The sequence below is a fragment of the Trichoderma asperellum genome, chromosome 1, assembly GCF_020647865.1.
Source record: "Trichoderma asperellum chromosome 1, complete sequence".
NCBI classification, from domain to species: Eukaryota; Fungi; Ascomycota; class Sordariomycetes; order Hypocreales; family Hypocreaceae; genus Trichoderma; species Trichoderma asperellum.
The window spans coordinates 3193839-3206743 of NC_089415.1; the positions used below are offsets into that span (position 1 = coordinate 3193839).

The window sequence follows — 12905 nt, forward strand, 5'->3', positions numbered from 1 at the left end:
TGAAATCTCGCTGAGTAGATGAGGAGAAGATAATAATCACACTTTTGAATCGGGGACTGTAGCCTCACTAGGTGGCATGGTTACACTGCAGTGCCCATTTCTCAGATTGGGCATCAATGAGCCGCACTGCATTGCCATGCATGTCCTATGAAGCCCCTTATCTATCATGCGATTACGAACACGTATAACTACAGGTGCTCGAGATGAATTGAGTAATTATAAGGGTCAATCTTATTACCGCCTAATGTTTGCTGCTGATTCAGCATGCATGCACGCTATAATTCGTTGGTATATCACGGTCAATTACCGATGTAAGTTCAAGAGACTCAAAATTCCTGAGCCTCGTTAGACTACAATTGGGTACCACCCCGATTTTCTTACATGAATGGTTATGTTCTTTTTACTTGCCTCTATAGCCAGAATTGTATCTCTGAATTTCAGCCGTTGCACCAGCAAAGCCAAAGAGCTACCTACTATTAAATGCATGCAGTGGCGCTCAGCCTGACACTACCTATGATGGCAGTACACGTCAAGGAGCATGAAAACACATTGCGGTTAATGTGTATAAATGGAGCCCAGAAGCTATAACTACATCTAGACTCTCTCTCCTATTAAGTTTTCTCTGTTGAAGGCTATTGGCAGCGTGATAAGGTATAGAGATTATATGTATTTACACTTTGTAAACAAACATGCTACAAGTAAACAAGAGAAGTTACTGAGTATATATCAAATGACCGCAGACACCGTTTCTTTAGGGTCAAGCTCTCGTTCATCATAGTTCAAGCATAAATTACCAAAGAATGAGGGCTACTTCATCTGGATCAACCCCTTTAATTTCACTCGCGCCACTATTTAGATATGCGCATGAGATTGGCTAAATTTAGTATATTCATGGCTACTTATTATACACATTCCTAAAATCCCACGATGTTCCCATTATATCCAGCTAAAAAGGAAGAACACTTTCTCCTCAGTATTATCCTCCCATAATGTCCATTATTGGCGTCTTCTTTCTCCCTACGGCCAAGGTTGGGGGAAAAAGAGCAGAATCGAAATGAAAACCAAAACATCCTGCATATCCTGAAGCTGAAGGCTCATAAAAATACCAAATACGAGTTCACAAAATTTGCCCATAGATCGAAGCCCTGAGCATTAATCGGTTTGCGAGCTGGGGTCACCCAACGCCCGCCATGAAACGAAAACTCCCATTGCTACCCAATATTTTCTGTTTAATCAATCCCCCCGCAGTCGCCGAAGGCTCCTTGAGCCTCCAAATCCTGATCGTGTCGTTTCGCCGCTGCTTGTCGATCCCGCAACGCTAGGTGGGCGTCCATTCTTGCTCCGTGTGGAAAAGCTTGTCAGCATAGTACCGGATTTATTTTTCTCGTTGCTGAGAATGCTGGATCGATCTGAACCAATCATGGAAGATATCTCCTGCAGTGAGTTCGGGTCAAGGAAAGCCTGAGGGAAGACTCCCCATTTGCCCTTTGCGTTTGTGCCCGACCAGCACCAATACTCGGGAGATGACCCTGGCTATCTGTTAGTACTATATCCTATTCTTGCCTAAAACGCATGTATATAAATTGGTAGTACTCACAACTTATGTTGGTGATGATCTCGTCCTTATCAAACTTGAGCCAGTCTTCATTCTTTTCCTTCACTGAAAACTTCCATCTGGCTTTGGCTCGGACGCGACTTGAGTTGTTCCTCTTGATTAAACTGAAGGGAGGTCGATCCAGCTTTAATATTTCGACTGGGATCGATGCGAATACACCATCGTGCCATCCAAAAGCCCATTCTCCCCCATATCGAGCAGGCCACGTCACTCCCGTAATCTTTGCGCCTTGTATCAGTTCCAAAGCTGGCGTCCTATCAGGGAGCAGCCTCTGACCAAAGAGTCTCCTAGCCGACTCCTTTGCATGGCCAGTGGGAAGGTGAGCAATCTCTGCTGCCCTTTCGCGTACCGGGTGAGGTTCAGGCGGGCTGTTAAACAGGAGATCGTAGTCATTGACTAAATGAGGCGGAACCTCAGTCTGGTCTACCACGGCAATGCCAGGCACATCCGGAAGCGGCCGAGGGTGGCGAGCCAAATGGGCAAACAACGCGGCGGTCGATGTGAAAACAGTTGAGTCGCTCTGATCCAGAGTTCGGCTGGTGTGGATACAAAAGACGCATGCATACATGACGTCGTCAACCCGCTTTGCGTGCAAATGGCTCTTCTGTAAGAAGCGCAAGCGGTATCCGATGCCATTCTTAGTATAGTTACCCTCCTCTAGACATAAAAAATTAGATCTCCTGGTTGATCAAATTAAAGGTTGTTAAGAATACCTTGTTTGTTAAGATCAAACTCCACATGCTTAAAATCCAACTCATACAAGCAGTGTGTGCATTTGGCAGCAACAGCAGTTACAGAAAAGCCCTGGCACAGCCAAATCAGCAAGGTCATCAAAGGTACCAGAAAGGAATATACGTACGGGTTTCTTTATCCTTTTCACACCGATCCCTCCGTTGATGACATCGGTAGCTCCCGCACAGAATTGTTTCATCACGTAAAACGAACTTTGATTGTCGATGGTGAGATCTTGGGGAGGCAGACTTGCAAGAACAGCACCAGGCATAGAAGTGTCTACCGGGATCAGGCCGCTATCTGGAATTTCATTTGCAGTCATGCCTGTGTTGCGACGGGCGAGCTCGAGCCCCGACAGAGGCGGTTGCTGCGTTTGTTGCTCTGTATTGACAGCGCTTGGCCGCCTATCATAGGGGGGCGGCCTTGTACTGACTGGAAGAGGGTTGGGATCAAGCAGACTCTCGGCGTCTGACAACCTTCGCTCAGATGTAGATTGTTGTTGTGCAGAATCACTGAGCGAATCATTCCTGGGACTAGGCTTCGTGTCCTCCATACGCTCCTCCGAGGTAGTTGGATACGACGGCTGACGTGGACGTGGCTGTGATCTGTACGGCATTGGCGAATACATGACGGGAACTGGGCGGGGTCGTGAAGTGCTCCTCGATCTGATGGCCTTGTCCCGCGACATTTCTTCAGGTATGGTTGGGGTGCTGCCGCTATAAGTAGTGGTACTGCTCGGTGCTCGTGGCCGCGAGACTTGAGTGGGACTCATGCTGTAGTTTGTCAATTGGCTGGTAAGAGACGAGTGCTTGTCGTCCCCGTCAAGAGTGTACTCTTGCAATAATCCCGAGCTGCGAGCACTGTCTGGCATTAATGATGAGCTGCGAGTGCTATCTGAATAGTTGGATCGCGGAATTGAAAAGTTCTTTGCAGAAGTGAACGGACTGCCTGGTGATGAGCCTTCAACCGGAGTCTGGAGCGCTGAATCGACTGGTGGTCGCCGGCGTGCTTGAGGGCCGTCTCGCATTGACCGTTCATCATCAGAAGCAATATTCTTGATCCTGATGTCCCATGGGTTGGTCGACGGCGGTCGAGGAGGCAGCTGATCCACTGCCGCTGGCGGCGCTGGCGGGGGCATAGGCAACGCCCTGTCCGGAGGTGGCATCGGGGGAGACATAAGATCGATACTATTAGTATTGTTACTAGTATTAAATGCCTTGTCAAGCAGCACTCTTAATTGTTCGTTGGCAGTCTCAGCGGTAGCTGCATCCCCAACAGACTTGCTATCGGTCTTGAAGCTCGACACAGAGTCTCTGCCAGCGATGGAGCCAGCAACTGAAGGCGTCGGGGGCATCTGCGGCATAAGCATAGTCGGCATGGGGTGAGGGGATGAAGGGGGAGACAGCTGGGACATGAAATGCTGAGAGTTGAACTGGGCAGGTGCCTCAAGCTTCATCTTCAACAGGATGTCATAAATCTTAGGAGCTGCCGTCCGCGACTGCATTTGGAGCTCAGTGAATTTGGCAGCATCAAAGTCATCTACTTCAATATAGTCATCAAACTCCCAGAGCATATCTGTAAGCTGAAGCCGAAATTGGGCAATATCGTCTATATTGACATAAAGTTAACTCCGATTGCTAAGAAAAGCATCAATGAATATATTATTTATCAGGAGCTCACCATTGTCTCTTAATGCTGCAATAAAGTTTGGCCCATAATCGTCAAAGTGTTTCTTACATAGCGGCTCTATCTTCTTGAGAGCACGTTCGCCCTCCTTGAGCAAGGCTTGGGAAGCTTTGAGCATTGGCTGTGTGTCACCCGCATTTTGAACGGCTGTTCTCCCCTTCTCGACAATGTCCCTAAACGGAGTGAGGACGAGGTCTGCAATGTCATCCATCGTTGTAGACCCAGGCAAGATAGAATAGGTGAGACAATGCGTCTTCGCCGGCGGGGCGAGGGACTGGGGGGGTTTTGTACGATGACACCTCTCACAACCGACTTGGTATGAGTCGGCGTGTAGCACACGTGCGATGCCAAAAATAGGCCGACGCAATGCACTTGAAAGCGGAAATTAAAAGAGGATATAGCTGCTATAACAAGCCGATAGTCCACGGAGGCTCGATTCTTGGTGTGGCGTTTATAGAGAACGGCGTCAGTCAGCACCGAGGGAGTCCCCGCGTGGGGCAGGCTGGCGAGCTCGAGATGTTGAAGATTTGAGTAGGCCGCCTAGCTAGTTAAGTAGGTGGTTTGTGGTTTATCAACAGTAGGCTTTACTCTAATAAGCTATGTGAAAACGGCACAGATGGTGAAACAAGAAAGTGAAGGAGGGCGAGAAAAGGAAGGAAAGAAAAGAGATTGCGTAAAGTAGAGGAGAGAGAATGCTTAGGAGTGTGGCTAAGAGGAGAAGAAAGAGGCGTACGTATCAAAGGGCTGAGTAGCAGCCCCAACGTAAGTAGCAGTACTCGTGAGCATCATTAGGTGGAAGGAAGGAATACCACGGCCCACGGAGCCAGATCATGGCCATGGCCATGGCTGCAGCCACCCAGGCGTTGATATAGCATAGCCAGGCTACCAGTATCACGAACAATCACAGGCAGAAGGGGACCAGTCGCAGCACTAGCACGGCTGCAGCAATCAATGGGCAGGTACCCGCCGGGGCAAATTGATGCAAGCATGCACGATATGGGAGGAGGAGCACACCAACCACGACTAGTAGCGGTAGGCCAAGCGAATGTTGGGTTCTCCCCTGAAAGGTTCTCCATTCGGGGAGCGAACAAGGCAGCTTGCCCGGTTCTCATGGCATGAATGAATCGACCGAGAGCCAGCGACGGGGCTCCAAGTCTGGTCCTCCATCGAGCGCTGGCGGGGTCGCCCAAGAGAGCTTTGGGCTTGTGAGCACGAGGGCAGCGTCGATTGGACAGGTCTGGCGTATGGGCTGATTCGGAAGAGGGTTGTTTAGCATCGTGTAAGTGCGCAGCGATCCTGCCAGGACCCTTGTTGACCAAGAGCCGGGGACTCGATGCGTCCTGTCCACGTTGCGCAAGGACCGCCTCAGATTGGTCGGAGCTGTCAAAGAAAGGCTTGTTCAGGAATAGTGGGCAGCTCGTGCGCGCGCGCATGTGGGTGTGCCGCAGCCTCATTTTTCTGAAGGGCCCCGTCCATCGAGAGTCGCTAGCGTGCGGGTGTGGCTCCTTTGCTGAGATGGGACAAATCCAGGTCCCGCGCGTGGGTACGGCATCGTATGAAGCATGGCTCATGCAATGGCAATCAATAGTCGTGCTGGGGGTTTGAGGATTTACCAACCTCGTTTCTGATACCGGCAGTATGTACGAACTCGTTGATCATCTCGGAGCTGAGAAGCAGAAGCAGAAGGAAGAAGATGGGACAAATTGCTTTCTAGCTGTGCCGTGATGCAACATCATCTTTACTCGCTCCAGCCAGTCTTCTAGTGGCCCCGTATCCGCTCTAGTAACCCCGGTGTGATGAGAACGGTGGCGTATACAGCATGGTGATCTAGCGTTGCTCTCGGTTCGTCTCTGCTTCTGAGTAAGGATCTGGCACAACGGTGCGGTGTCGCAAACGGCAAAGGCTTCAATAGCCTCTGGAGGAAGAGGGGGCCGCGAGCTGGTTCAAAGACGCCGCTGAGTGATTTGATATTCTTTGTGGATGCCGGGCTGCTTTAGCTGTCGCTCTAGTGGGACTAGACAGGAACAGGGCTGTGAAGATGGACTGGCTTGGAACCCGCGATGGTGGTGAAGGGTGGAGAATGCAAATGCCCAAAGAAACGTGCCAGCAACAAACATGGATACCTGAGGGTTTGAGATTCCAATGGCCGGGTTTATCTGTGTCCGAGCCCCAGTGCTGCTGTAGCATGAGCCCTGCAGGACTGCTATAGGCACTGTAGCACCAATTGAGGCCCTGCAAGGCCGCTATCAAGACCAATTGGCCCTCAGCAGATTATCTGAAACTCGAGGAACAAGGCCATTTTTGGATCGAGAAATCGTGTGTAAAAGGGGGAGCTAGAGCATCAGCATCTAATACGGGGATGCAGGTGTGGCAGCCACTTGCTCTCTACTCTATCCATCACAGTAGCAGTAATACTAGCAATAGCCTGCAGGTAATGTTACAATGCACGCACACCACCTTTTGGCCGTTTGATTGGCCTCTTGATTGGCCTCTCGGGAGCAGTCCAGGAACCGTTTGTCACATTCCAGTGACTACTTATACAGTAGTCCAGACAAGCATTGCTGTTTTGGCAACTGGCAACATGGGTGCTGGGGCCAAACAACAGCTTCAACACTTGTGCTGTCACCTAAACACAAAGTGAGTTCTATATCGCAACATATCAGACTCCGATTTCTTTGGGTAACAGTACTACCTAGTACGTAGTAGTATACCGTCAAGCATAACAATTTCTCACAAGGACTCATGTCACCCGAGCGTATAAGTGGTAGCGAGAGTGTAAGTAAATACATGTAGCCACTTCCCGAGTCTCACCATCCCATGTCTCACTGCATGGGTAGTCTGCCCGTCATACGCATAGACCGATCCTATTTTGGCCCGCGGGTGAGTTTCCTGCTTGTGGGTTAGCCATTCTCGACAGGGTTCTCGACTGTCCAAGGCTTTGTTAGAAACTGGACGTGAACCGGAGAAGCGCCGCTCTTAGCAGCTGCCGCCGTCTCTCGGATACGCGAAGCCGCGTAAACATCGTCGCTCAACTTTTGCTTTATCATGCAGAGCCGGTATATCGTAATGAGTCCCCACCGATGGGCCCCCAACTGGCGGTGCCGCAGAGAGGGAAAAGCTGATGAATCAACTCTTTAATATCGCTTTTAGATGCTCAACACCACTTTGCATTAAGCTCGCTTACTAGACTACATCTACGGGATCCGAAGTCTGCCATATCCAGAATCCCTTCATGGGCAAGCGAGGTCAGTCCTAGTACGTATATAGCTTGAACTTGGATACATGTACTTTGAAGAAGAGGATTACTCACAGATAAGAATCTTCAGCATTGGATGCTAAACCTCTCGTAGCACTAACACGCGAAACGAACCATGAGTACCGCTACATAGCCTTGTCAACCTTGAGCTGCAAGGGGCCCTGTCTCAAGCGGCGACGGTCCGGGCTACCGGAGAGCATCGTTACCGGAAAAATGACCCACCTTGAAACCAGGCTCAAGGAATTGCCCTTTGCGATAAACAGCATTTCAAGTTAGAATGGCTTAAAGTAAGGTTTCAGTTCATGTCACGCCATTCGTAGAGAATTGCAACAATATGTGCGTCTTGGTTTCTCTTTAGGCAGCAGTGTAAGTAACAGAGCTGTCAAAGGAAAGTCGAGACAGATAGTAGAAGAACAAGATGACATCGTGACAAATGCCTTTTCATCTCTTGGGCCAATTATGGAGGCGGGTTGGCCTGTTTTAGCTATCTATGATTGCTGGCTATGGTCGCACAGTAACCCAAGCTGAGTATTCGCCATCCAAGTCTGGGTAATACTCCAATACACTTCATCTTATACTTCTTGCCGCGGACTCTTTTCAGAAAACATTGATTTCTTAGGGCTGATGTAGCTAAATCAACTGCGGTAAAAGGATAAAATCGTAATCTTCTACCAAATTCTGTTTTAGTTCCGAGGACAATTCCACCTACTTCGATTTCAACAGACTTACACTTCCGTTTTGCTCGAGCTTAACAGCCCTGAAAACCATCGGAGCTGGGGCCGTTTCAACATAACGTCCATCAATCTCCTATATTTCAGGACTGAGATGAAAAATATTATTAAAAGATAATTTTGTAATTTTATCACCAGCTGAAGCACAAACGATACATTCTCCTCCATGTGCAAGGTACTTAAAAGTACATATATCTCTAGGTTACGCCCGCACTTAGCAACTCCATTTTATTAGGCTCCCACTTCCTACTTCAATCTTCAAAAAGATTGACGCCTTTTTTTACCAAAAAATTTGCTCATCTGTCCGATTAACAAGCCAACATCTCACTATTAACCACATTCACTCGATGTACAGCAACTCTGATTAATCCCGAGTCCGGGGTAAAGATCGACAAGCCGAAGAGACTCACAGGGTGGAACCCTTGTACTACATACTATGTATAAAAATAAAAGATCTTGCAGAAGCGTATCGATTGATCAACCTTTGGGGCCATGATTTGCCGCGGCTCCATTTACGGGGCTTTCATAAACGCATGGCACATGATGACGGACATCATCTCCAACTCAAACTCAAACTCATGGTCAACCTTTCTCCATATTTGATCCTAAATTTACACCCAAGCCGAGGGGGAAAAAAGAAAAAGTCGGTGAAAGACTGACTATCTTGCCTTCTCCATCTTTGAAAGAATTTTTTTTTTGGCCTTGGCATCAACAACGGATCGCTCAATTGTCAGTGCGCCGGCACATATACAGGTCTCCAACGTCGTCCTAGCAAATCATCTCTCTAGCTCCATGATGAATTGCGGGCGCCTATTGTCCACTCCGCCGATCCATCAGCCTTGTTGTTGCTCACTGCTATCCTCGTGACCACTCACCGCGTTGGGCAAGATGTGCTAGATGCACGGGCTTCCTATTGTTCTGAGACGATGCAGCGGGCGTTACTTTGTTCAAGACGATTTGGTTTTAGAGGGGCGTGGCTCTAGACTAGAGGGAGGGGTGGCTCATGCTTATTCTGCGTCCAATTCAAGGCTTCGTAACCCAGGGACCAACAATAGCATTGGTTCCGCCATTTCATTGCATATTACTGTCATGTACAGTAGTGATGAAAGTATGTAGCGGTACGGAGCACATTACATACTCATCCATCTCACACAAAAGATATGGAGGCTGGGTGCGAGAAGCCAGAACAATCTTCCTCAAATTGCAAAAAAGGATTCCAGCCAACGCTAGCGAATAGCCTGTAACTACTGTCTAAACAAATCTCCATCACGGAAGCTAAGGAGCCAAACCCGTAATAAACCTCTGACCCCCGTATTGCCGCTTTCCGGCTTCCGTCGTCCGCATCGGTCGCGAGCCCCGAGCACGTGCTGTCTCTTCAACATCGCCAACCCCACCACAGCAGCCTCCACACCGTCCCATGTCGAAACTCTTCGGTATCGTAATGGGGCATAACCCCATCTCAGAACTCGCCAGCAACCTGTGGAAAGAGTTAGTCGACGGGGCAGACCAGAGTATTACTCCGGATGGAGCTCTTGAATCCTCTGTACGACAGCTGCAGAATATAGGCACGAAAGCATACTGTACATACCAAAATCTCCGCCCCCTGGTTTTAGTGCAGGTGCCCCTGATGCAGCTTCAACCTCAAGACTTGCCGCTAGACTGCTCTTCGATCAATTTCCGCCCGACCAAGATTGTCTCCTGTATGCCTCGCTGGCGCTGCCAGAACCTGTTATTATCGTGTCAGCCATAATTGAGTCTCCAAATTGAGTCTGCTCGGCGGGATTCTCCGTGCTCAGCATCATGCCAAGGGCATCGCAGAGCCAAGCATCAGGCTGATAAAGGCGTCTTACAATTCTTCTGGTGACCCATGTCCATGGATCGAGGCCAGACGGGCCTCCTCTTCCAGCGTTTTCCTCGTGATTTGCTCCGTCTTTTCGGCCCCTGGGAGGGCGACTGCAGCCTTCTCACCCACCACGTGGCCGACAGTCTCCTCCAATAGCTTCTTCCTCATCTGGAAGCGTTCCTTTCGCTCCCTCTGGAGACCGGGGCTCTCCACCTTACCCATGACAAACCTGACGGCGAGCTGGGCTGCAAAATAGAGATGCTCCGCTAAAAGGATGCTTAGTAGAACGCCACCCGCGGTGATATGAGATACAGAGCCGTTTTGCTTATCACGACTGCATAGATAAACAATGGCAGCACTGGTAACGCTACCAAGCCATGAAAGGAAGCCAAGGGCCGTCAGCCACGGACCGATAGAATCAGCTCGCCATGGGATGGGTCGGCGACAGCCAATGACGATTTTTAGGGCGTCAGACCGCAGCTCGACCCAGTTATTCAAGAGGAAAAAGCAAGCCGTAAGAGGCCATGAGACAGAAAAGAGAGAGAGATAACCTATTTAGAGTTATTAACCATATTCATACCCATATGCTCATTAAGTGGGGTGTATAGTTTGACTCACCATACTGCATAACCATCTCACGGTAATCTGCAGTAACGTCATACACATCCAGTCCGGTCTGATTGCGCACTCGTTTTAAGAATTCGGCTTCCTCAGGTGGGTCGTTGTTTTTAATCGTGTCCTTGGTTGAGAGCTCCTTTGCCTTGACAGAAGCCTTGTGCTTGATATACGGCACGACAACTTCGGTAAGGGTATTGATGATTTGCGCCGTGACCGTAGTATAGTACATTTGATTAGCGATTCGCTGGGGATTGGCCTCAAACTGATGAGTGTCCAAGGGAACCTCGCTCATGGTGATGGTTTGTGCCGTCTTGCCCCAAAAGTTCAAAAATGGTTGCAAGATATTACCAAAAGGAATGTAAACAAAAGCCGTGAATGTCAAGGCCATATACGAGGTCATGAAGTTGAGAACAAACTGTTTTTGGACAAGAGCCGCATGGTGTGCTAGAAGAGACTCCATTAGTTCTAATTCCCAGAGGTCATGACTCTGCGGTTATATTTTTTTTCCATACATACCATCCATGGTATCGTAATTTTCTTTATCCGTCAGTGTTTTGGCTGCGGTCATAAGAATGGTAGAAAAGGTTGGAGTCAGAACAGCAAGCAGTATGCTAGGAAGGAAGCCCTATCGAACAAAGTGACCATTAGCCGCTAGTAATCCCAATGCATCGGAGGTGTCATGTTCAACTGCAGTCTACTCACCAGATACTGCTTTCCTGGGCCACCATAAACCTCATTGATGAAAATTTCCAAAGAGTTAACTATTGCAACAAGTCCACCAAGTATAACAACGCAAGCTAGGGCAAATGGAATCTGAAGGAGCTGAGTCTGCAGCCTCTTAGTAAAAGGATAGACTTTGATAGGCTCTCCCGTAACCAAGTCTGCGGTCTCAAAGTCCCACTGAAATTCCGGTCGTTGATGCTGAATTTTGGAGACGCCGCGGACCCCCCAAGAAATAGCCAAATCCGCCTCTTTCCGCTTCCAGTACTCAAAAAAGACGACGGACCAGAGAGAGCTACAGATGGCGTAAAAGACAGAGAATTGGCCCAATATCAACCAAGCAGAAAAGCCTACCGCAGCAGGGAATATTTGGAAGCGAAAGTAATCCTTGAGAAAGGCAAAATAAAACGCAACGTCCTCGCCAAACTTGTCTCGAATGTCGTCCAGATCGGACTGGTCTAGGACATACTTTTGGCTCCATTTGTGCAGCCACTCCTTGTTGAAAGCATTGTTATGAAGCGGGAAGATGGACTCGACATATTTCCATTGTCCTTGTCCTTGGGTGATTCCCGCGCCCCCTTCATTTCGAGTTTGGGTAATCAGCAGGTATATCAACCGCAGCCTCTCGGCTTCGGTAACAGGCTCATCACGGATTGCCTGTGAGACATCGCTTCCCGGGCCAGAGATGCGTATGCCCTGCAGCCAGTCTTGGAGACGAGAGCTGTAGACCTGCTGAGCTAGAACTTCATCTGAGGCGAGCCTGGTGAAGACAAGGAGAGAGCACTCATCGCCGCAGCGGACGGAAGTGGTGAGACCAATGTTGGCGAGGGCTTCAATGAGCTGAACAAAGGCGGCCTCTGCCTTGGCTTTCTCTAGAAGGGTGTAAGTGAGAGGAAGATGGATTTTTTAGAGTGAATGATGTCAGGAAAAGACGTACCCTTGGGCGGTACTCGATAATGAATCACATAATCGACGCTGCGATATGGTAAGCCGCTGGTTACATGAGAGAGCGGTCGCATTCAGCAGTCACATGCTCACCCAAAATTGCCCTCCAGGCCTCGATCCTCTCCTTTACCGACCAAGCCCCGCAGGCTCGACATGGCGATGACGTCGGGCACGACAAGGGGAGATTAATGAGCTTAGAGAAAGCGAGAGGCAAGTACAAAGCTATCACGGGTAATTGAGCGCAGGCAGCACCAGGCAGCGCGCGCGTTGATGAAGCTACAGCTATAGGGGGCTCGTATTATGAAGAGAAAAAGTATGGAGTATGGACAGATATTATGACGGTCAATCGATAGCCAGATTGCACGGAGCTGGTGTGGGGATGGCGGGCGAAGACGTCACTGGCGGAGCTGGTTATAGCGTAGCGTAATACCTGTAGCTGTGCAGTGGCCCCTGTGGGGATTAGCTTGGTGGTGGCTGTGAGAAGCTGAGGTTGGACGAATCGAATGCTGTGGAATGCAGCCAAGTAAGTACATGTATATGACAGAAAACAGGAAATAATTCGATGATATTGTGCGCGAGAGAAGGGAGAGAGAGAGAAAGCGAAAACTCCCAATAAGCAGATTCCAAGGCAAGGATGATGATCCCGAAATCAGATCGCCAAGATCAGAATCCAGAAAGTTGGATAGCTTGGGCGGGGCAGCCCGCTCGACCAATCAGCGATCGGAATTGCTGCCATGAGCTCATCCTCCGACATGCAGC

General features: G+C 49.2%; 2 protein-coding genes across 2 annotated transcripts; both read right to left on the minus strand.

The window, feature by feature from the left end:
• Positions 1-870: 870 nt before the first annotated feature.
• TrAFT101_001000 (uncharacterized protein) lies at positions 871-5845 on the minus strand. Its single transcript, XM_024904656.2, has 5 exons — positions 4028-5845; positions 2475-3955; positions 2329-2419; positions 1598-2272; positions 871-1529 (listed from the first exon to the last, which is right to left on the minus strand). The coding sequence occupies exons 1-5, from the start codon at positions 4242-4244 to the stop codon at positions 1234-1236; spliced, it is 2760 nt and encodes a 919-aa protein (XP_024765239.2). The 5' UTR covers positions 4245-5845; the 3' UTR covers positions 871-1233.
• A 3348-nt stretch (positions 5846-9193) lies between these two features.
• Positions 9194-12677, minus strand: TrAFT101_001001 (uncharacterized protein). Its single transcript, XM_024907504.2, has 7 exons — positions 12240-12677; positions 12139-12176; positions 11184-12073; positions 10998-11106; positions 10482-10925; positions 9871-10414; positions 9194-9746 (listed from the first exon to the last, which is right to left on the minus strand). The coding sequence occupies exons 1-7, from the start codon at positions 12299-12301 to the stop codon at positions 9662-9664; spliced, it is 2172 nt and encodes a 723-aa protein (XP_024765241.2). The 5' UTR covers positions 12302-12677; the 3' UTR covers positions 9194-9661.
• Between the last annotated feature and the right edge of the window lie 228 nt (positions 12678-12905).

Bases quoted from the DNA above. Each gene is read 5' to 3' on its own strand.
- TrAFT101_001000 (XM_024904656.2), bottom strand. From the start codon at position 4,244: ATGGATGACATTGCAGACCTCGTCCTCACTCCGTTTAGGGACATTGTC. The intron at 2,420-2,474 runs GTACGTATATTC...TGGCTGTGCCAG, and splicing joins TGAAAAGGATAAAGAAACCC to GGCTTTTCTGTAACTGCTGT. The intron at 1,530-1,597 runs GTGAGTACTACC...ACAGATAGCCAG, and splicing joins GATCATCACCAACATAAGTT to GGTCATCTCCCGAGTATTGG.
- TrAFT101_001001 (XM_024907504.2), bottom strand. From the start codon at position 12,301: ATGTCGAGCCTGCGGGGCTTGGTCGGTAAAGGAGAGGATCGAGGCCTG. The intron at 11,107-11,183 runs GTGAGTAGACTG...TTTGTTCGATAG, and splicing joins GCCCAGGAAAGCAGTATCTG to GGCTTCCTTCCTAGCATACT. The intron at 9,747-9,870 runs GTAAGACGCCTT...CGATAATAACAG, and splicing joins CATGGGTCACCAGAAGAATT to GTTCTGGCAGCGCCAGCGAG.